Source organism: Pseudophryne corroboree, chromosome 2 (assembly GCF_028390025.1).
Source record: "Pseudophryne corroboree isolate aPseCor3 chromosome 2, aPseCor3.hap2, whole genome shotgun sequence".
NCBI lineage: Eukaryota > Metazoa > Chordata > Amphibia > Anura > Myobatrachidae > Pseudophryne > Pseudophryne corroboree.
Genome location: NC_086445.1, coordinates 345,627,336 through 345,651,036, shown reverse-complemented (window position 1 = coordinate 345,651,036; position 23,701 = coordinate 345,627,336). Strand labels below are relative to the sequence as shown.

Here is a 23,701-nt window from a genome sequence, read left to right as displayed (position 1 = left end):
AAGTTCACTTATGCTCTCCTCTGAAGAGCCCTCAATGCTGTCACCATAGGTATGACATGTTCACAGAATACTTATCCTACATGCGAACACCCGGCTGCTACCCAGTTACACCCACTGTTGCATGTGGAGATATGACAGATGCGTACCACTCTGCATCGGCCATATTTGCTCTAAAGTTGCATATGCAGTCCCTGATGCAATGGTTATACTATTACATTTAATGTAGAAATGTGTAATTTCACTGTGCTTACACTGTCAGCAAAATTAGAAAAAACTATTATATCACTCTAGTGTCAAAACGTAAATACTGAGTTCTTGGGCCTAATTGAGACCTGATTGCAGCAGTAAAATCTTTCTCTAATGGACAAAACCAAATCTAACTCTCTCTGCACATGTTATAACTGCCCCACCTGCAGTGCACATGGTTTTGCCCATTAGAGAAAAATGTTGCTGCTCAGGTCTGAATTAGGCCCTTAATTAATTACTTTCAAGAAAATTGACCTGAACACACATGCTAACAGCAGCAATATAAAGATCAAAACAATTTGAAGTAATAAAGTATCAGAGTATAAGTGCAATACACAACAGCAGACTCCAGCAAAAGTAATGTTAAAGTAACATCACAGACTGATTCAAACAGAAACAGGAGCACAAGTAGGGAAACTTGTTGAAACTGGCAGCAGTTCATGAGTGCAAATTGATTCAGTACTCAGTGATCCCATACCCACTCCCATGAGGGGTGCGAGCAGAAATCCACTTGTCGTACTTAAAAGAGCGCTGAATTGAATAGCTCCAGGACCTCCTTCTCGGTGGCAGGTGCTATTCAATTCTCGTTGAATTGAATCAACCCCATGGAGGGGATCCGGACTGAAAGTCGACAGTAACTAGGTCGACAATGTCTAGGTTGACCACTATTGGTCGACAGTAACTAGGTCGACAGGGTGTCTAGGTCGACAGGGTCTTTAGGTCGACATGTTCTAGGTCGACAGGTCAAAAGGTCGACATGAGTTTTTCACAATTTGTTTCTTTTTTTTTAACTTTTCCACGATCCACGTGGACTATGATTGGAACGGTAATCTGTGCCGAGCGAAGCAGTAGCGGAGCAAAGGCACCATGCCCGAAGCATGGTGAGCGAAGCGAGCCATGCGAGGGGACGCGGTGCACTAATTGGGGTTCCCGGTCACTCTACGAAGAAAACGACACCAAAATAACATTAAAAACTCATGTCGACCTTTTGACCTGTCGACCTAGAACATGTTGACCTAAAGACCATGTCGACCTAGATACCCTGTCAACCTAGTTACTGTCGACCAATAGTGGTCGACCTAGACATTGTCGACCTAGTTACTGTCGACTTTCAATACCACACCCCCATGGAGTATACTATCGAAGAATAAGAGGGAAAAGTGCCCTACCCATAAGAGCTTACAATGCTTGCATACAAAGGAGAAAGGATGAACAATGAAGGGTGACCTGGGAAGGTTGTCTGACAAATGGGTAGAGGAGAAATGTAGCAAGTTAGGAAAATACCTGGTAGCTTTAATTCAAAGGTATTTTTTAAAGCTTGTGAAACTGCTAGAGAATCTGTAGGGAGTCATTTTCATAGGACTGGGCACCACAAAGGAAATGTTGGAGGTGAGTATGTGAGGAGAAGACCAGAGTGGAGGAGAAGCACTGTCTGGAAGGGGAGTAGAGATTTCAGGAGAGAGTGTGGATGAGGTTAGAGATGTAGAGGGGGTAGGAGTTTAAACTAGATTCTGATTGAGATAGGGAGCCAGTAAAGCAGGTTGCAGAGAGGAGAGAAAGATGACAAATGGTGGATGAACAGGATGAGCAGTCATGTTAAGAATAGAGATTAAAGTGGGGAGAAGCAAGAAAGGAAGAGGCCAGAGAGGAATATGTTACAGTAGTCTAAGCAGAAAATGAGACCACAAATTAAAGTTTTGTTTGCATCAAGAGTAAAGCTGGATACATACTATGCCGTTCACTCTGCAGATTAGAAAAAATGATCCGATCCTTAGAACAATTACTTGCTCCGTGTGCATCCTGTACACACTTCGCTATTTTTGTTTAGCTCGGTGTGCACTTTCTTCAAGGGCATCAGAAGGTCAACTCTCAATTTTAAGCAGCTCATAAGATGTGACCTCTTGATGTGACTGTTGCAGGAGCGTTCATCAACTAAAGCACCTGCCTACAAACCTATGCAATTATCGGGCTGATATCAGCTAACGCCAGATTCTGGTAATGTTCTGGAGATGAAAACAGCAAAATTGAGAGATGGTCTAAATGTGGAGTGTTAAGGAGAGAGCAGAGTCAAGGGTGACACCAAGGCAGCGGACTTGGGGGACAGAAGCAAGGGAGATGTTGTCAACAGAAACAGCGAAGCATAGGTCGAGGGCGTACCGAATCAAGCGCATTAAGGTTGCACTTGTGGAGTACACCCTTGGTAGGAGGGTGGTATCAGTCCTATATTTTGGGGCACACTAGGGGACCCCCTTGGCGCATGTATAAGGCAGCTTCCAGCACCAGTATAACACCAATTTGAGTCCTCACCCACCAAATATTTGTATAGTAGATAGCAGTACAAGAGAGGGAGGAGGAAATTACTGAAATCAGATTTAACAATGGTGGGAGAAGACAAGGTCAAGTGAGTGACTTCTGAAATAGGAGGGGGAGGAGAAGTGAAGTAATGGAGAGCAGATAGGAAGAAGTGCATTTATGGTATTGTCCATGGTGATATTAATGTCGCACAGGATAAGATAAGGAAGGTTATCTAGGAAGTGATTCTTTGATAAAGGAATGTAAAAGAGGAAGTTATAATAATACCCAAGTATCTGACTGAGCTATCTTCCTAGGCATAGCTATGTTATTGTTGAAGTGCCACTTATGCCTGTTTGCCTATATAAAATATATACCGTATATGGTCTAAAGGGCATATCAGGGGTCTACTGGAGTGTTGGAAAAGCTTGGTGACATATGTGATGGCCTGAGGGGCATCTAGTGTATGTTAATATTGTGGAGGGAGCTTCATAGCATGCTCCAGCCACAAGGATCCACACTACACCTTTGCTTCCGATGGTCCAATGTGGAGCCTTGGTGTGTTAAGGAGGTGTGTGTAAGGGGCTGTCTGTTTCCTTTGTACAGTGTGTAAGGGGCTGTCTGTTTCCTTTCCACAGGGATCCACACTACACCTTTGCTTCCGATGGTCCAATGTGGAGCCTCGGTGTGTTAAGGAGGTGTGTGTAAGGGGCTGTCTGTTTCCTTTGTACAGTGTGTAAGGGGCTGTCTGTTTCCTTTCCACAGGGATCCACACTACACCTTTGCTTCCGATGGTCCAATGTGGAGCCTCGGTGTGTTAAGGAGGTGTGTGTAAGGGGCTGTCTGTTTCATTTGTACAGTACCCTACAATTTCAGGTAGCAGCCCTGGGTAGAACAACTAAATTAGAATATGTTTATATTTTTTGTTATACCACAATGGAGAGTGACATTCTGTTTATTGTCCAAGTTAACTAATCTGCAAGTGTCCCCAGACCTAACTAAAGATCTGTTCCAGCAAACTACCCTCCTTAAGAAACATTATTGCAAGGAGGTAATAATGCCTAGATGGAAAAATTATGTAAAACAACCTAACACACAAGTATGGGGTGCAGGGATGGACACAGTTCACATAGCTGCAATATGAAAATATGCTATTGCTACAGGAGGCGTATTATGCTAATAGACCTCCTGCCATCTTCTGTAATCCGCTACTGTGTCCGAAGATGCAGCCATTAGATCACTTGCATGAACATCGGCCATCTGAGTAACCTTCAGGATACTTAGCATGGGCATGTATTCCTGGCTGTCAGGGCAGTAATTCTGCATAAGAAGATGTAGATCCTGGCCTCAGCACACCTACCAAACTGGAGTCGCACTCCCCTGTTTTGTAAAGTAGTCCCTGTTTTTATACTACTTTTTATGTTCTGTGAACAGAAAGCGTGTGATTTATGGGCTAAACTGTATAGTTCCCTTTGGGACTTTGAATAATATTGTGACTATTATAACTTTTGAGGTGCTTTGTTTTTACTCATGTATATAATATGAAGCTTGTACCCTCCCCTTAGATTTTCTGTTGTCTGTACCCCTCCTTTTTATTCAAATAATTATGTGTGAGACTGGATAAAGTAAAAATATTCATTTGTATGTTGCTTAGGGCAGTCATTCCCAACCACGGTCCTCAAGGCACACTAAAGGGTCCTACACACTGGCCGATTTTCGGAAAGATATGAACGATCTCGTTCATAAATGAACGAGAACTCGTTCATATCTTTCAGTATGGAGACTCCAGCGATGAACGATGCGCGTCCCCGCGCTCGTTCATCGCTGGTCTCCCGTCGGCTGTGCATGCAGGCCAATATGGACGATCTCGTCCATATTTGCCTGCACTTCAATGCAGCCGGGTGACGGGGGGAGTGAAGAAACTTCAATCCCCCCGTCACTGCCCCCCCGCCGCCGGGTCGCTCGTCGGCCGTATCCGCCGTCGGGCAGCTCGGCGGCGGGTCGGCCAGTGAGTAGGGCCCTTAACAGTGCAGGTTTTAGTGATATCCAGGCTGCAGCACAGGTGACTTAATTAGTATGTCAGTTATTTTGATTTAACCATCTGTGCTGCAGCCTGGATATCACTAAAACCTGCACTGTTGGTGTACCTTGAGGACCGTGGTTGGGAATGACTGGCTTATGGGGACATGTACTAAGCAGTGATAAAAGTGGAGAAATTGCCCATAGCAACCAATCTGCTGCTCTGTACATTTTTATAGTATGCAAATTATAAATGGTAAGTCAATGCTGATTGGTTGCCGTGGGCTCCACTGGCTCACGTCTCCACTTTTATTACTGCTTAGCACATCTCACTAAGGGGGTGATGTACTAAGCAGTGATAAAAGTGGAGAAGTGAGCCAGTGGAGAAGTTGCCCATGGCAACCAATCAGCTGCTCTGTATACGTTTATAGTATGCAAATAAATGTTACATCAATGCTGATTGGTTGCTATTGGTAACTTCTCCACCTTCTCACTACTCCACTTTTATCACTGCTTAGTACATCTCCCCCTAAGTGTGGCAATTCCTGTTCTGATGGTATCTAGACTTATCTGGTAATGTCTGAAAAGATTACTTTTGAGGTGGATGGTGTAATGGTTAGCATTACTACCTCACAACACTGAGGTCATGGGTTTGATTCCTACCACGGCCCTAACTGTGTAGAGATTGTATATTCTCCCCGTACTTGCGTGGATTTCTTCAGGATACTCCGGTTTCCTCCCACAATCCCAAAAATATACCGGTAGGTTAATTGGCTCCCAACAAAAAATGAAACCTAATGTGTAAGTGTGTGTGTACAATGGCAGACTAGATGGGCCACGTGGTTCTTATCTGCTGTCACATTTCATGTTTGTGCTGTGTGAGTTTATTTTTCGGTGCCATGGAATACTGTACCTCACTCCAAAGATCCTCAAGTTCAAGTTTGTTTTGCTGACTTTGGATGTCTAACTCTTCACAAGGTTGGAATCTCTCTGCTGGATTTACAAAGAGATAGAAACACTCTTTATATTCCTCCAGATCCATAATTTTAATTACCACTCCAGAGTTTTTCAGAATTTGTAAGGCTCTTTTATTGTCGTAATCATGAAATTTATACAATTTGGAAATGTTTAAATTCATGATCATTTTGCCTTTGAATTTATTGAGAAACATGATCATTTTTTCAGAGCATGGTAGACAGGGGCTGTAGTTTGTATATAAGGTGACTTTATACTGTAAATCCTTTTTTGAATGATTTGAATCCACAAATTTGGAGAGTTCACGTAAAATAATTAATTCAGCATGTTCAACTTGCGGATCGTTGTATGCATAACCCCAAAGTTTCCACAGTGGTGGCTGGTCCTCCACGCCAAAGCATACCAAAGTTTTCTTCCCCCATTCCACACTGTTAAAGTTGTCATCAAATTCTTCCTCTGATAATGATTTTTTGAGGAACAGCGACATACCAGGATGTAACGTCAATAAATGTGGAGCCAATATCTAGATAATATCTAGATGACCTGTTGTGTTGGGAAAAGGAAAACAACTCTGAGCTTATAAGAACAGTAGCATATTGGTATACAGTATAGCATGGGCTCATCCTTATCTAAGGGCCTGATTCAGAGAAGGATACAGAACACACAGCAGCTGCATCTTTGGGTGCAGCCACCTCATGCAGGCTTCAGTGATTTACTGCTGCATCCTAGGACACAGCTTCAGATCACTGTACAGAAAATGAAATATTAGCCATCAGCATGCTACAGAAATATCAGCCGCCTCATGTAAGCTTCTGTGATTTGCTGCTGCATCCTAGGACACAGCTTCACATCACTGTACAGAAATATCAGCCATCAGCATGCTACAGAAATATCAGCCGCCTCATGTAAGCTTCTGTGATTTGCTGCTGCATCCTAGGACACAGCTTCAGATCACTGTACAGAAATATCAGCCATCAGCATGCTACAGAAATATCAGCCGCCTCATGTAAGCTTCTGTGATTTGCTGCTGCATCCTAGGACACAGCTTCAGATCACTGTACAGAAATATCAGCCATCAGCATGCTACAGAAATATCAGCCGCCTCATGTAAGCTTCTGTGATTTGCTGCTGCATCCTAGTACACAACTTCGGATCACTGTACAGAAACATCGGCCATCTGCAAGCTTCAGAAACATTGGCCACCATCTGCAAGCTTCTGTCATCCGCTGCTGCATCCTGGGACACAGCTTCGGATCACTGGGCAGAAACATCGACCATCTGACTTACCCTCAGGTTATGCAGGATGGGCGGTGTTTTCAATCGCTGGGGCCAGGAAATCTGCATCGGAAGACTCAGACCCTGGGACACAGCTTCGGATCACTGGGCAGAAACATCGACCATCTGACTTACCCTCAGGTTATGCAGGATGGGCGGTGTTTTCAATCGCTGGGGCCAGGAAATCTGCATCGGAAGACTCAGACCCTGGGCAAAGCTTGCCTACAAAATGAGGGTGTCACCTCTCCAATTTGTAGACTGTTCCTGTCGCTGCCCTGCTCCACCCCGCAAACAGCCGTGGCATGTCAGTCATGCTGCGGCTTGGGAGCACAGCGAGCGACAATTCAGGACTCGTTCTGCACATGCACAGTCCGTCCGCCATCGGAGTAGTACGCAAACCATTGGGTGTGCGTACTACTCGGAATCATGCCGTAAGAGCTTGTAATGCACTTTTAACATGTGTTAATAAACAAATTAAAATTGCATTATACATAGTACACAATATTTTCAATAGTTTAGTTCGCACAACTCTGTTCAAATAAATGTTAACATACAAATTTTCTTTGTGTTATTCCTTTGATTCAGCTGAATTGGTTTCATTCTCAGTGAAATTTAGATGTGAATGCTGACACATTCGGAATGCAGATGAATTGCAAAATGGAACGCTACTGCGACTGTGCGGTCTCCACTTTATCAGTCCCCTAACACCGCCGTCAGGGCTATATTAACAATGGGGCAGATGGAGCTTCCGCTCCAGGCCTCCACACAAAAATAGTCCTCTTACTATAACTACATGATGTTGACCAGCAGCCCAGATGGCCACACAGTCTGCAATACAGTAAATCAAATATTAGTATTGTATTTCTTGTTATCTCACATTATAAGATGTTTCTGTTTCGGTGTATTTAGGGAGACATCGGGGCTGATAGTTAAATGGGTATACATGCTGAAATGTCTCTAGTCCCAACTTCACAGCACTGGCGACACCCACACAGCACTGGTCACAGCTCCTCCCCTTCTTATTCCCCTTTCACATCGCACAAATAACCCGGTACTGACATGGCATATTGCGAAACGGCTCAGTGTGCGATGTGAAAGCACTTTGGCCGAATTAGCGGGTCGCCTGACCCGGTAATTATACCCGGTAAAAAAGAAGGCTTATTACCGGGTTGAATACCGGGTCAGGCGCAGTGTGAATGGGAGCCGTTTCAATGCGACACGGCTCCCATTCACAGCATAAGGAGAGGCGGCGCAGGAGCTTATCTCCCAGCGCCGCCTCCACCCCCGCCCCTGCTGCTGCTGCGCCCCCCTTGCTGCTATGGCAACCGACCCGGTATATTGCCGGGTCGGAAAGCCAGCAAAGCAGAGCAAATGCCGGATCCCACCCGGTAAGGACACGTTTCTCTTACCGGGTGGGATCCGGCATTTGCGATCTGAAAGCGGTATTAGTGTAGGCCAGAGATCTTCAACCTTTTACAACTCGCGGCACACTGAACAAGATGTGAATATTGCCAAGGCACATTCAAATATAATGGTGATGCATGGTGCAGTTGCGTGTACTAGGATGTCATGTCGCAGCTTCTCCATAGGTAACGCCTGAGCCACATCTGAGAAAGCCAGAAGAGCCCAACACTGCCCGGGCCCAAAATTAGAACTGGCTCTGCAACCACTAAGCCCACCAGTATTGATCGTTCCAGGGCCTCAGTAGCGGCAAAACACTGATGGGCCTGGCTCTGCTTCTATGGCGGCACACCTGGAGACTGCTCAGGGCACACTAGTGTGCCACGGCACAGTGGTTGAAAAACATTGGTGTAGGCACTTGTACATTTTCAGGCCCAGGCAGCTTTTAATCCAGCTCTGGCTGGATGCAAGAGATCCATCTGAAATAGGCATCCCCTTGGTATAGTGTACCTCTGGCAACACCCCATTGCTTTTTCAAGAAGGTTCTAATATGTGCATATGCTCAGTTGACACCCACAAATGCCTTTCATGGACGGAGACAAATGTCAGAGACTACAGGTCTCAGAATCGCTTGGCGATACACAGTTACTGTACATACTGTATGTTCCCTTTCAGCGTATATGCAGTTTGCTATAACTACTAGGCTGCATCCAGACCTACATGTGACTCAGAATCTGTCTCAAAGTGTAAAAAGGTGCACCATTCTTTGCATCTCTCAGATACATACACTACATACAGTATGTAATCTTTGTCACACTAACAAAACCTTAGCAAAACCGTGCTGCAATATATTCACCACAGCAGCTCACCACTCAGCAGCATGAAGTCACTGTCCTTTTCCCTGCTCTGCTGCACCAAATAGTCATTTATATGATGCAACGTGGGCTGCTGCTGACATTTCATACAATGGCATTCTTTACAATTCCATAGCAAAAGCAGAGCTCTCAGCTTGCTGGAACTTCTAGCTGTCTCATCACAAAGTGAGATTTCCTTTTCTTTGTTCTGTGACACTGTTCTCTGACAAACATTAATTCTCAGGAAATATGATTTGTTCTAGCAATTAACTCTGATATTGTTATTATAATTAGTAATGCGTGTTGAAAGACAAATAAAACTAATGTACTATGTTAAGACGGAATATCTAAACAAAAGCTTACTGTTTTCGTTCTGCTAGCAGCAAATAGATCAGATGAATAATAAGGTTACACCCACATCCAGTACATGCGCACATCAAGCAAAGAAAGTGAAAGAGAAAAATGTTAACTCTTCTGTGCCCGGTTACCAGGCCACTTGTCATGCTTCTCCATACTTGCCTACTTTTGAAAAAGCATTTCAGGGAGATTGTGAAAGTAACACCTGTCAGCGCGGGCGCGTACTGCTACATCGAAAATGACTTACATCCAAATGTAAATGAGCCCCAAAGTCAGTAAGATCTATTTGTTGAAGAAAAGACACTAATATTTTGCAAGATTTGTTTGTGTATTGTGTTTTACAAGAGGTTCCATATACTGCAAGTGGCCATAGGGACATACTTGCCCACTCTCCCGGAAAGGCCGGGAGGCTCCCGAAATTAGGGTGGCACTCCCGGCCCCACGGGGAAGGGGGCAAGTCTCCCGCATCCCGCTTGCCCCCCCCCCCGCCGCACCACGCTCTCCTCCCGCTGCTCCCCACGGCCCCCACCACTTTCAGCCCGTTAAACAGAAAAAAGGGGCGGGGCGATGATGCGATCGCGCTAATTCGCGTCATCGTAGCCCCGCCCCCTGCCATACCGATATTGTGGACATTACAGAGGAGGGGCGTGGCTATGATGATGCAAACTCATCACCATGCCCCCGTACCGCCTCCTCCACGCCCCCTCTTGTGTGACCTGGCTGCTCCCTCCCGGAGGGAGCAGCCACAAAGTAGGTAAAAACTAAAAACACAAATCACAGCGCTTGTTAAAAAGATATGTACCTTTATTAATACAATATAAAAAATTCAATAATTAATAATAACAACAATCTCATCCTGCGTTCCGGTCGATCCTGCAGAGCATTAAACACAAATGCGATTGTAACTCCCAGCCTTATTAGTATGGTTAGTATATAGGCTTTTCAGACTCAGCTGATTAGTCAGTCTCTTGACTTTAAATGGTTAGAAATAATTAGCGGTGCAGTAGTTAGTATCACTGATATTGACTGATTAGTTGCAACAATTGTTTAGAGTTAATGTTTAGTAGTTAGTACAGCATGCTGTTCTCTTTAACTTTGGAACAATGGCAGTGATCCACACAAGTAGGTAAATAAAAACCTGTTTTAACCTCTGGTTCCGTGTATTGGTGTCTCCCGGCTCCTGGTGCTTTATCATCCCATTAACGGTGCCATATCTGGAGTGTCCAAGTAATTGGAAAGATGCCTGCAGGTAATTGCAAAGTCCGACCGATACCGGACAAGTATTGGGGGTCTCTTACGCGTTTCTCTGCCTTTAGTGCATTCAGCGGCTTCCTCAGAGAAGTATAGCCCCATGTCTCCGTGGCCGTATTTAAATACATCTCCCGCCTGCAGATGTACGTAGCGTCTCCTTACCAGACTTCGTTTCCGAGTGGAGCGCATACGTATGTGCATTGTCACATACACGTGACCTCTCTCGATCACGTGTTTGCTTTTCACGCCTCAGTTTCGGATTATGACGCTCCTTAGCCGTTAACAGGCTGCACTTCAAAGATGCGTTCCACACATCTTCCGGATTATAATTTAATGTAGTTAGAATCTATTTATCTTATGCTCTTGAGATCATAAATAGGTATAATCGCATACACTTGAGAGTTAATATTCCATACATGGGAATTTTTTCATAGTAAGTATTACTAACCATACGGAGACAATTAGGTATATATAAAAACATATATAAAAAAATATGTACATATAATATATGTGTGTACTTAAACAAATATATATAAAAATACAGATGTATCTGGTCATTTATTTATATAGTCGCCACTCAGATGTCTCCCACCGAGGGGAGATAGATCATATCCATCTAAAACCTTTTTCTATTTCATTGATCTTGTTTTCTTACTTAGATATAGCTATTAGGCCTATGGTAAACGATCATTATTTTAATTTTAATTTTTATAGAAACATTTTCTTATATCTATATTACGTATCCAAAGTAGGTAAGTATGCATAGGGATCATTATGCTTATAACCAATGCAGGGAAATGGCACTGATGATCCCATTTGAATGTATGTAACTCTGATTTATTTTTCTCCCAAGAATGTAATAGCTGCATAATGGGGGTAATGTGCAATCAGTGAGATTGATGGTCTATTGAGGGAGTGAGGGAGATTGCTGCTGTTTCAGGGAGTCTCCTGCAGAATGAGGGAGGGTAGGCAACTATGTGCTTCTCCCAACATTCTGGCACTTAGCATGGGAGATGCTGCTTACCTAGACTTACTGTACCACGGGGTTATTCAGGTTTGTTAGCAAACCAAAAAAGTAAGCAATTGGGCAAAACCATGTTGCACTGCAGGTGGGGCAGATGTAACGTGCACAGAGATTTAGATTTTGGTGGGTTATATTGTTTCTGTGCAGGGTAAATACTAAATACCGGCTGCTTAATTTCTACACTGCAATTTAGATTTCAGTTTGAACACACCCCACCCAAATCTAATCTCTCTGCACATGTTACATCTTGCCCCACCTTGTTAACACACCAGAATAAGGTCTTATCTTTTTAAATGGGGACACTCATGAATTACACAGGTTCTTTGGCTGATTACAACCAGGTGAAATGCAGGCTTGAAGTCAGCCAGCCAGTGATCCTGAGTAATTCATGAGTGTCCCAGTTTAAAGGGATAGTATGCAGAGCCGGCCCTAATCAATATGATGATGCGATAGTGTACCTTATTCACGTTACATCACACAGTTGTACCACTTTACCTTATATACGTAACTCCTCACAGTAGTGCCCCTTATTGACATTAGATCACACTGAATTGCTCCATACCCACATTACACCACACCATATTGCTCTTTATTCACATTAGACCACACAGTAGTGCTATTTCTATACATTATGCCACACAGTAGTGCTATTTCTATACATTATGCCACACAGTAGTGCAACTTTATTCACTTTATGTCATGCAATAGTGTCCCTTCTTCACGTTACATCACACAGTAGTACCACTTTAACTTATATACATTACTAATCACAGTAGTGCTCCTTATTCACATTACATCACACTAAATGATCCTTATTCACATTACACCACACCATATTGCTCTTTGTTCACATTAGACCACACAGTAGTGCCTTTTTTATACATTACGCCACACAGTAGAGCACCTTATACACATAATGCCACACATAAGTAATGCCTTTATAAACATAATACCACACAGTAATGCCCCTTAAACATATGACACACATTATTAATGTCCTTATAAACATAATGCACCTTACACATTACGCCTAGCTTTATTAATGCCCTTATACACATAATGACACACATAATGCTCCTTACACATGTTGCACATTATTAATACATTTATGCACATGACACACATAATGCCCCTTACACATATGCTGAACACTATTGTTACCCACAAACACTGTGGCCTCTGCCTCTGCTTGGATAAAGATGTGTCCTCATACATATTTTCTTAATATGCCATGCAGCTCCCGTCCACCTCTGTTAACATTGGGTGCCTTTTTTTTAAGAAAATGCATCTTATTTTCGTTGCTATGTGACTAGGACGCACAAGCAGCTTCTGCTGATTTAAATGAGAATTAGCATGCCTATATTCTGTGTGCAACTGTGGCTGTATCTGCATATGAAATGTTACGTTATAGTGATTTCCAGGGATACACTGTAACGTAGCATTACGTATGCAGATACAGCCGCAGTCACACACAGAATATAGGTCTGCCGCATATCATTTTAATCAGCAGAATCTGCTTGTGCCCCTAGGCATTTGCCTAGTTTTCCTATGCCTAGGACCGGCTCTGATAGTATGGTAAACCTATGCTTAAATCAACTAATCCAGTGGGAATTATTTGAATGGTTAAATTCCCATCCAACAATTAAATCTCCCCTTAAAGTGGCAATTTATTATACATGTGTTTCATCTATAATACAATTGCTTCTTTAAATTCCATCAGAAAACACTGGAAAATGGTGATTTTGACAATTTTATAATGTGACCCCAAAATTGTGTAGTGCCGTACAAAATAGCACATAACAAAGACATACCAGCAGGCAATGTAATGTATACACAGGAAGTACAGTGTCATATTGTGCTTAGGACATTATAGTCAGTGTATGAGTGTATATCAGGTGTCATAAAGAATAAATGGAGGGCAAGAAACAAAGATGCCCAGCTGGACAAGGATGGTGCAGATAAGAACACAAGAGGAACTTTTCTCATGAGAGCCTATAAGGGATAGAGGTCAACCTTGCCTGGACCCCACTGGCATGGTCAAACCATAAATGACTCAGAGACAGTGTATATGCCAAAAAGTTAGGTCACAATTTGATTTATTAACAGTATTTAAGAAATAACAGAGCAAAGAATGACGCACAGTGGGCAAAGGCTACACTCATTTCTTAAACCATTACAGATCATTTGGGTCGGTCCTGCCAGCCTTTTGGTCCATAGGCACCCACACCTGGTATGCTGCCTGTGTGGCCCAACTGTCCAAAGCTGAAGCCAAGTGAGTGTCCATTCACCATGGGTGATTCTGTAACTTCTACTGCCTTCACCCAGTTACTATGCCTTGCACACCGCTTTCAGCCCACTTGCTAATTGTGACAAATAACATACAACAAATTGAATATAATCACCATAATTCAAAACATAAACATTTAAAAATAAAACACAACATAGCAGTATAATAATCCCACGACCAAGAATTATAATACATGTAGCCTTAGTATGGTTATGATGAACTGGTAATTATTTATATTATAATCATAGCAATGTGAGCTAAAAATATATTAAAAGATATCTATATGAAATATGTATATACAGGGAAGGATATGGTATAGTGTTATAACCAAAATTCATGTATGGGTTAAATCAAAATCTATTTATAAAAATGCTATGTGTGAGGTAGAGATGTTAAAGTTGATGAATTATTTCATATGACCATATTGTAAAATAATATATATTTATATAGTTCATATATTTACACAGGAGAGATTGCATATATATTACATTGGTAGACAGTGCTGTAGAAGGCTCTAGAAGCCTCACACCTGATAAGTGTCAAACGGGTAAAGCACGAGACCTGAGCGGGAACAGAAGGGGGATCTTGTGCATACTCTTTGAAATAGTATAAATAGGGAGAAGTGACAGCAGCGGAGGTTAATCTGAAGACCCCCCTTGGTGGCGCTCACTCCTATGCTTTCAGCGCGGATGGAGATTAGAGAAGTGCAGCCGATTCAGGGAAGGAGAGCCCCGGTGTGTGTTGTGCACAGAGGGGTTAGGGAGCAGCATTAGCGGGCAGTGCAAAGTACCTCTGAAGAACTAAAGACATGTTTAACAAATGCTCTAGTGTTAGCATACACTGACCCCAAACTGCCATACACTTTATATATCGATGCCTCCCAAGAAGGTATAGGGGAGTGCTACATCAACTGCACTAAAATAAAGTGAGCGAAACCTGTATGGACATAGGCCCTCATTCCGAGTTGTTCGCTCGTTGTCGAGTTTCGCTATATTGCGATTAGTCGCTTACTGCGCATGCGCAAGGTTCGCAGAGCGCATGCGCTTAGTTATTTTACTCAAAAGTTAGGTATTTTACTCACGGCATAACGAGTATTTTTCATAGTTCTGGTGATCGGAGTGTGATTGACAGGAAGTGGGTGTTTCTGGGCGGAAACTGGCCGTTTTATGGGAGTGTGCGAAAAAACGCTGGCGTTTCTGGGAAAAACGCGGGAGTGTCTGAAGAAACGGGGGAGTGTCTGGGCGAACGCTGGGTGTGTTTGTGACGTCAAACCAGGAACGAAACTGACTGAACTGATCGCAATGGCTGAGTAAGTCTGAGGCTACTCAGAAACTGCTAAGATTTTCTATTCGCAATTCTGCTAATCTTTCGTTCGCAATTCTTCTATGCTAAAATACACTCCCAGAGGGCGGCGGCTTAGCGTGTGCAATGCTGCTAAAAGCAGCTAGCGAGCGAACAACTCGGAATGAGGGCCATAGTCCAGCAGAAAAAAAAGGAAGCGCTTGTCCAATCAATATCATTTTTATTATATTTAAAACAGGCTACAATAGAACACAATAATATATCACATATAAAACATATAAAATAGCCCTTTTCAGTCATACAGTTCAGTGTGTGAATGAAAAGGGTTATTTTATATGTTTTATATGTGATATATTACTGTGTGCTATTTTAGCCTATTTCAAATATAATAAAAATTATATTGATTGGACAAGCTCTTCCTTTTTCCTGCTGAACTATGGACCTAATTAAGGTTTGACAGCAAAAGTAAAATATTTCTCTAATGGGCAAAAACATGTGGTTGGGCAGATGTAACATGTGTAGAGAGATTAGATTTGGGTGGGGTGTGTTCAAACTGAAATCTAAATTGCAGTGTAAAAATAAAGCAGCCAGTATTTACTTTGCACAGAAACAATATAACCCACCTAACTCTCTCTACACATGTTACATCTGCCCCACCTGCAGTGCAACATGGTTTTGCCCAATTGCTTACTTTTTTGGTTTGCTAACAAACCTGAATAACCCCATACTACAGTAAGTCTAGTTAAGCAGCATTTCTAGTAGGGATGTGCACTTGCAATTTTTCGGGTTTTGTGTTTTGGTTTTGGGTTCGGTTCCGCGGCCGTGTTTTGGGTTCGACCGCGTTTTGGCAAAACCTCACCGAATTTTTTTTGTCGGATTCGGTTGTGTTTTGGATTCGTGTGTTTTTTTCAAAAAACCCTAAAAAACAGCTTAAATCATAGAATTTGGGGGTCATTTTGATCCCAAAGTATTATTAACCTCAAAAACCATAATTTCCACTCATTTTCAGTCTATTCTGAATACCTCACACCTCACAATATTATTTTTAGTCCTAAAATTTGCACCGAGGTCGCTGGATGACTAAGCTAAGCGACCCTAGTGGCCGACACAAACACCTGGCCCATCTAGGAGTGTCACTGCAGTGTCACGCAGGATGGCCCTTCCAAAAAACACTCCCCAAACAGCACATGACGCAAAGAAGAAAAAAAGAGGCGCAATGAGGTAGCTGTGTGAGTAAGCTAAGCGACCCTAGTGGCCGACACAAACACCTGGCCCATCTAGGAGTGTCACTGCAGTGTCACGCAGGATGGCCCTTCCAAAAAACACTCCCCAAACAGCACATGATGCAAAGAAGAAAAAAAGAGGCGCAATGAGGTAGCTGTGTGAGTAAGCTAAGCGACCCTAGTGGCCGACACAAACACCTGGCCCATCTAGGAGTGGCACTGCAGTGTCACGCAGGATGGCCCTTCCAAAAAACACTCCCCAAACAGCACATGACGCAAAGAAGAAAAAAAGAGGCGCAATGAGGTAGCTGTGTGAGTAAGCTAAGCGACCCTAGTGGCCGACACAAACACCTGGCCCATCTAGGAGTGGCACTGCAGTGTCACGCAGGATGGCCCTTCCAAAAAACACTCCCCAAACAGCACATGACGCAAAGAAGAAAAAAAGAGGCGCAATGAGGTAGCTGTGTGAGTAAGATAAGCGACCCTAGTGGCCGACACAAACACCTGGCCCATCTAGGAGTGGCACTGCAGTGTCACGCAGGATGGCCCTTCCAAAAAACACTCCCCAAACAGCACATGACGCAAAGAAGAAAAAAAGAGGCGCTATGAGGTAGCTGTGTGAGTAAGATAAGCGACCCTAGTGGCCGACACAAACACCTGGCCCATCTAGGAGTGGCACTGCAGTGTCACGCAGGATGGCCCTTCCAAAAAACACTCCCCAAACAGCACATGACGCAAAGAAGAAAAAAAGAGGCGCAATGAGGTAGCTGTGTGAGTAAGATAAGCGACCCTAGTGGCCGACACAAACACCTGGCCCATCTAGGAGTGGCACTGCAGTGTCACGCAGGATGGCCCTTCCAAAAAACACTCCCCAAACAGCACATGACGCAAATAAAAATGAAAGAAAAAAGAGGTGCAAGATGGAATTGTCCTTGGGCCCTCCCACCCACCCTTATGTTGTATAAACAGGACATGCACACTTTAACCAACCCATCATTTCAGTGACAGGGTCTGCCACACGACTGTGACTGAAATGACGGGTTGGTTTGGACCCCCACCGAAAAAGAAGCAATTAATCTCTCCTTGCACTAACTGGCTCTACAGAGGCAAGATGTCCACCTCATCATCATCCTCCGATATATCACCGTGTACATCCCGCTCCTCACAGATTATCAATTCGTCCCCACTGGAATCCACCATCTCAGCTCCCTGTGTACTTTGTGGAGGCAATTGCTGCTGGTCAATGTCTCCACGGAGGAATTGATTATAATTCATTTTAATGAACATCATCTTCTCCACATTTTCTGGAAGTAACCTCGTACGCAGATTGCTGACAAGGTGAGCGGCGGCACTAAACACTCTTTCGGAGTACACACTTGTGGGAGGGCAACTTAGGTAGAATAAAGCCAGTTTGTGCAAGGGCCTCCAAATTGCCTCTTTTTCCTGCCAGTATAAGTACGGACTGTCTGACGTGCCTACTTGGATGCGGTCACTCATATAATCCTCCACCATTCTTTCAATGGTGACAGAATCATATGCAGTGACAGTAGACGACATGTCCGTAATCGTTGTCAGGTCCTTCAGTCCGGACCAGATGTCAGCATCAGCAGTCGCTCCAGACTGCCCTGCATCACCGCCAGCGGGTGGGCTCGGAATTCTGAGCCTTTTCCTCGCACCCCCAGTTGCGGGAGAATGTGAAGGAGGAGATGTTGACAGGTCGCGTTCCGCTTGACTTGACAATTTTGTCACCAGCAGGTCTTTGAACCCCAGCAGACTTGTGTCTGCCGGAAAGAGAGAGATCCAAGGTAGGTTTTAAATCTAGGATCGAGCACGGTGGCCAAAATGTAGTGCTCTGATTTCAACAGATTGACCACCCGTGAATCCTTGTTAAGCGAATTAAGGGCTCCATCCACAAGTCCCACATGCCTAGCGGAATCGCTCTGTGTTAACTCCTCCTTCAATGTCTCCAGCTTCTTCTGCAAAAGCCTGATGAGGGGAATGACCTGACTCAGGCTGGCAGTGTCTGAACTGACTTCACGTGAGGCAAGTTCAAAAGGTTGCAGAACCTTGCACAACGTTGAAATCATTCTCCACTGCGCTTGAGACAGGTGCATTCCACCTCCTATATCGTGGTCAGTTGTATAGGCTTGAATGGCCTTTTGCTGCTCCTCCAACCTCTGAAGCATATAGAGGGTTGAATTCCACCTCGTTACCACTTCTTGCTTCAGATGATGGCAGGGCAGGTTCAGGCGTTTTTAGTGGTGCTCCAGTCTTCTGTACGTGGTGCCTGTACGCCGAAAGTGTCCCGCAATTCTTCTGGCCACCGACAGCATCTCTTGCACGCCCCTGTCGCTTTTTAAAAAATTCTGCACCACCAAATTCAAGGTATGTGCAAAACATGGGACGTGCTGGAATTTGCCCATATTTAATGCACACACAATATTGCTGGCGTTGTCCGATGCCACAAATCCACAGGAGAGTCCAATTGGGGTAAGCCATTCCGCGATGATCTTCCTCAGTTGCCGTAAGAGGTTTTCAGCTGTGTGCGTATTCTGGAAACCGGTGATACAAAGCGTAGCCTGCCTAGGAAAGAGTTGGCGTTTGCGAGATGCTGCTACTGGTGCCGCCGCTGCTGTTCTTGCGGCGGGAGTCCATACATCTACCCAGTGGGCTGTCACAGTCATATAGTCCTGACCCTGCCCTGCTCCACTTGTCCACATGTCCGTGGTTAAGTGGACATTGGGTACAACTGCATTTTTTAGGACACTGGTGAGTCTTTTTCTGACGTCCGTGTACATTCTCGGTATCGCCTGCCTAGAGAAGTGGAACCTAGATGGTATTTGGTAACGGGGGCACACTGCCTCAATAAATTGTCTAGTTCCCTGTGAACTAACGGCGGATACCGGACGCACGTCTAACACCAACATAGTTGTCAAGGCCTCAGTTATCCGCTTTGCAACAGGATGACTGCTGTGATATTTCATCTTCCTCGCAAAGGACTGTTGGACAGTCAATTGCTTGGTGGAAGTAGTAAAAGTGGGCTTACGACTTCCCCTCTGGGATGACCATCGACTCCCAGCAGCAACAACAGCAGCGCCAGCAGCAGTAGGCGTTACACGCAAGGATGCATCGGAGGAATCCCAGGCAGGAGAGGACTCGTCAGAATTGCCAGTGACATGGCATGCAGGACTATTGGCATTCCTGGGGAAGGAGGAAATTGACACTGAGGGAGTTGGTGGGGTGGTTTGCGTGAGCTTGGTTACAAGAGGAAGGGATTTACTGGTCAGTGGACTGCTTCTGCTGTCGCCCAAAGTTTTTGAACTTGTCACTGACTTATTATGAATGCGCTGCAGGTGACGTATAAGGGAGGATGTTCCGAGGTGGTTAACGTCCTTACCCCTATTTATTACAGCTTGACAAAGGTAACACACGGCTTGACAAATGTTGTCCGCATTTCTGGTGAAATACTTCCACACCGAAGAGCTGATTTTTTTGGTATTTTCACCAGGCATGTCAACGGCCCTATTCCTCCCACGGACAACAGGTGTCTCCCTGGGTGCCTGACTTAAACAAACCACCTCACCATCAGAATCCTCCTTGTCAATTTCCTCCCCAGCGCCAGCAACACCCATATCCTCCTCATCCTGGTGTACTTCAACACTGACATCTTCAATCTGACTATCAGGAACTGGACTGCGGGTGCTCCTTCCAGCACTTGCAGGGGGCGTGCAAATGGTGGAAGGCGCATGCTCTTCACGTCCAGTGTTGGGAAGGTCAGGCATCGCAACCGACACAATTGGACTCTCCTTGTGGATTTGGGATTTTGAAGAACGCACAGGTCTTTGCGGTGCTTTTGCCAGCTTGAGTCTTTTCAGTTTTCTAGCGAGAGGCTGAGTGCTTCCATCCTCATGTGAAGCTGAACCACTAGCCATGAACATAGGCCAGGGCCTCAGCCGTTCCTTGCCACTCCGTGTGGTAAATGGCATATTGGCAAGTTTACGCTTCTCCTCCGACAATTTTATTTTAGATTTTGGAGTCCTTTTTTTACTGATATTTGGTGTTTTGGATTTTACATGCTCTGTACTATGACATTGGGCATCGGCCTTGGCAGACGACGTTGCTGGCATTTCATCGTCTCGGCCATGACTAGTGGCAGCAGCTTCAGCACGAGGTGGAAGTGGATCTTGATCTTTCCCTAATTTTGGAACCTCAACATTTTTGTTCTCCATATTTTAATAGGCACAACTAAAAGGCACCTCAGGTAAACAATGGAGATGGATGGATACTAGTATACTTATGGATGGACGAGCGACTGCCGACACAGAGGTAGCTACAGCCGTGGACTACCGTACTGTGTCTGCTGCTAATATAGACTGGATGATAATGAGATGAAATCAATATATATATAATATCACTAGTACTGCAGCCGGACAGGTATATATATTTATTATGTAATGACTGATGACGGACCTGCTGGACACTGTCAGCTCAGCAGCACCGCAGACTGCTACAGTAAGCTACTATAGTAGTATGTATAAAGAAGAAGAAAGAAAAGAAAAAAAACCACGGGTAGGTGGTATACAATTATGGATGGACCAGCGACTGCCGACACAGAGGTAGCTACAGCCGTGGACTACCGTACTGTGTCTGCTGCTAATATAGACTGGATGATAATGAGATGAAATCAATATATATATATATAATATCACTAGTACTGCAGCCGGACAGGTATATATATTTATTATGTAATGACTGATGACGGACCTGCTGGACACAGTCAGCTCAGCAGCACCACAGACTGCTACAGTAAGCTACTATAGTAGTATGTATAAAGAAGAAAGAAAAAAAAAAAACCACGGGTAGGTGGTATACAATTATGGATGGACCAGCGACTGCCGACACAGAGGTAGCTACAGCCGTGGACTACCGTACTGTGTCTGCTGCTAATATAGACTGGATGATAATGAGATTAAATCAATATATATATATATAATATCACTAGTACTGCAGCCGGACAGGTATATATATTTATTATGTAATGACTGATGACGGACCTGCTGGACACTGTCAGCTCAGCAGCACCGCAGACTGCTACAGTAAGCTACTATAGTAGTATGTATAAAGAAGAAGAAAGAAAAAAAAAAAAAAACACGGGTAGGTGGTATACAATTATGGATGGACCAGCGACTGCCGACACAGAGGTAGCTACAGCCGTGGACTACCGTACTGTGTCTGCTGCTAATATAGACTGGATGATAATGAGATGAAATCAATATATATATATATAATATCACTAGTACTGCAGCCGGACAGGTATATATATTTATTATGTAATGACTGATGACGGACCTGCTGGACACAGTCAGCTCAGCAGCACCGCAGACTGCTACAGTAAGCTACTATAGTAGTATGTATAAAGAAGAAAGAAAAAGAAAAAAACCACGGGTAGGTGGTATACAATATTATATATATATTATATACAATTATATATATATATATATATATATATATATTAAACTGGTGGTGACTGGTGGTCAGGTCACTGGTCACACTATCAGCAACTTGCAAGTAGTACTCCTAAGCAGACAATCACAATATATATTATACTAAGCAGACAATCACAATATATATTACAATGGCAGTGTGGCACTCTGGCAGCAAAAGTGTGCACTGTACGTTATATGTACTCCTGAGTCCTGCTCTCAGACTCTAACTGCTCCCCACTGTCAGTGTCTCCCCCACAAGTCAGATAATATACAGTCACACTATCACTTCAGCAAGTAACTAACTAGTACTCCTCCTAGTGCTCCCCAAAATTACTACTGTGTCTCTCTCTACTGTCTCACTCTCTTCTCTATAAACGGAGAGGACGCCAGCCACGTCCTCTCCCTATGAATCTCAATGCACGTGTGAAAATGGCGGCGACGCGCGGCTCCTTATATAGAATCCGAGTCTCGCGAGAATCCGACAGCGGGATGATGACGTTCGGGCGCGCTCGGGTTAACCGAGCAAGGCGGGAAGATCCGAGTCGCTCGGCCCCGTGTAAAAAAACATGAAGTTCGGGCGGGTTCGGATTCCGAGGAACCGAACCCGCTCATCCCTAATTTCTAGTGCTAAGTGCAAAAAAGATATCCCACTCACAAGCTTGAGGTTTTAGAATGGTGTAATGGTGTATAGCTGAAAAGTTTCATGACTATATGGCACTTTTTTCGAAGTACACACTGACAACAACCCACTAACCTATATACAGACAACGGCAAGGTTAGTTGCCACTGGACACCGCTGGTTGTCTGCATTGACTTTGTACAATTTCAAACTTAAATATCAGCCTGGAAATGCAAATGTAGATGCTGATTCACTGTCAAGGATACCTAATGAGCTAACTGATGAAGCAGAAGAGGAGTGAGTAGACATGCCCGCATGTGAGAATAAAGCATACCTCCCAACACTTGAAATCAAAGAAGAGGGACTTCTATGCGACAGCCATGCCTCCCGTTGTTGTTAGTGAGGGGGCATGCCCAGTGCTCCCAGAGCTGCTGGCATGCCCCCAGCCCCCCCTGTCTCCGCTAAGCAGAGTAACAGTGACAGGAGCCTCCCAACTGCCCCCCCCCCCCACCCCCCACCCCCACACACCGCTGCACACTGCGGGGCACTGGTGGGACAGCGGGACAATCCCCCAAAAAATGGACTGTCCCGCGAAAATCGTGACAGTTGGGAGGTATGCAAAGGCATGTGTCATTATTTCTTTATTTATTAACAGTTTCTTATATAGCGCAGCAAATTCCGTTGCGTGTCATAAAGTTCATATTATAAGCAGTGATAACCATGAATTGCTAAGTAGTTTCAGAGCTTCTGAAATGGTTATACCATTATACTATTGCTGGCTCAGTACAATTGAACTTGTCTTGAAGGAATACCTAAAGTTCAGTATGGAACAAAGGCAAGACCCCTGTATAGGATACATTATAGCTAAGATGATCAGAGCTGCAACTGCTTCAAAGCCTCAGAGATGGGCTAAGGATACTCATCTCTTAGAAAAGCAAAGGAAAAATGTATTCTTTAAAAAAGGTTACTATGGGCCTAATTCAGGTTGGATCCCGTCCTGCGCATGCACCCGCATTTCCTGCGACTGACAGGCAGAGGCGGTCACGTAGGAAGGGGGTGGGTGCTCAACGCTCCGTTTCCAGGGAGGAGA

The 23,701-nt window shown here is 44.2% G+C and overlaps 1 protein-coding gene across 2 annotated transcripts in view; it reads right to left on the bottom strand.

The window, feature by feature from the left end:
• Positions 1 to 23,701, bottom strand: part of LOC135018839 (DNA dC->dU-editing enzyme APOBEC-3G-like) — an 86,031-nt gene that overhangs the window by 5,026 nt on the left and 57,304 nt on the right. Inside the window, exons 1-2 of one of the 2 annotated variants that reach the window (XM_063953053.1) lie at positions 9,426 to 9,490; positions 5,471 to 6,075 (exon numbers count right to left, since the gene is read on the bottom strand). In XM_063953053.1, coding sequence (XP_063809123.1) covers positions 5,471 to 6,019 — 549 coding nt within the window. In that variant the 5' untranslated portion in view covers positions 6,020 to 6,075; positions 9,426 to 9,490. Of the gene's footprint in view, positions 1 to 5,470; positions 6,076 to 9,425; positions 9,491 to 23,701 lie in introns of those variants that run through there. The other variant, XM_063953054.1, reaches the window with a different exon arrangement.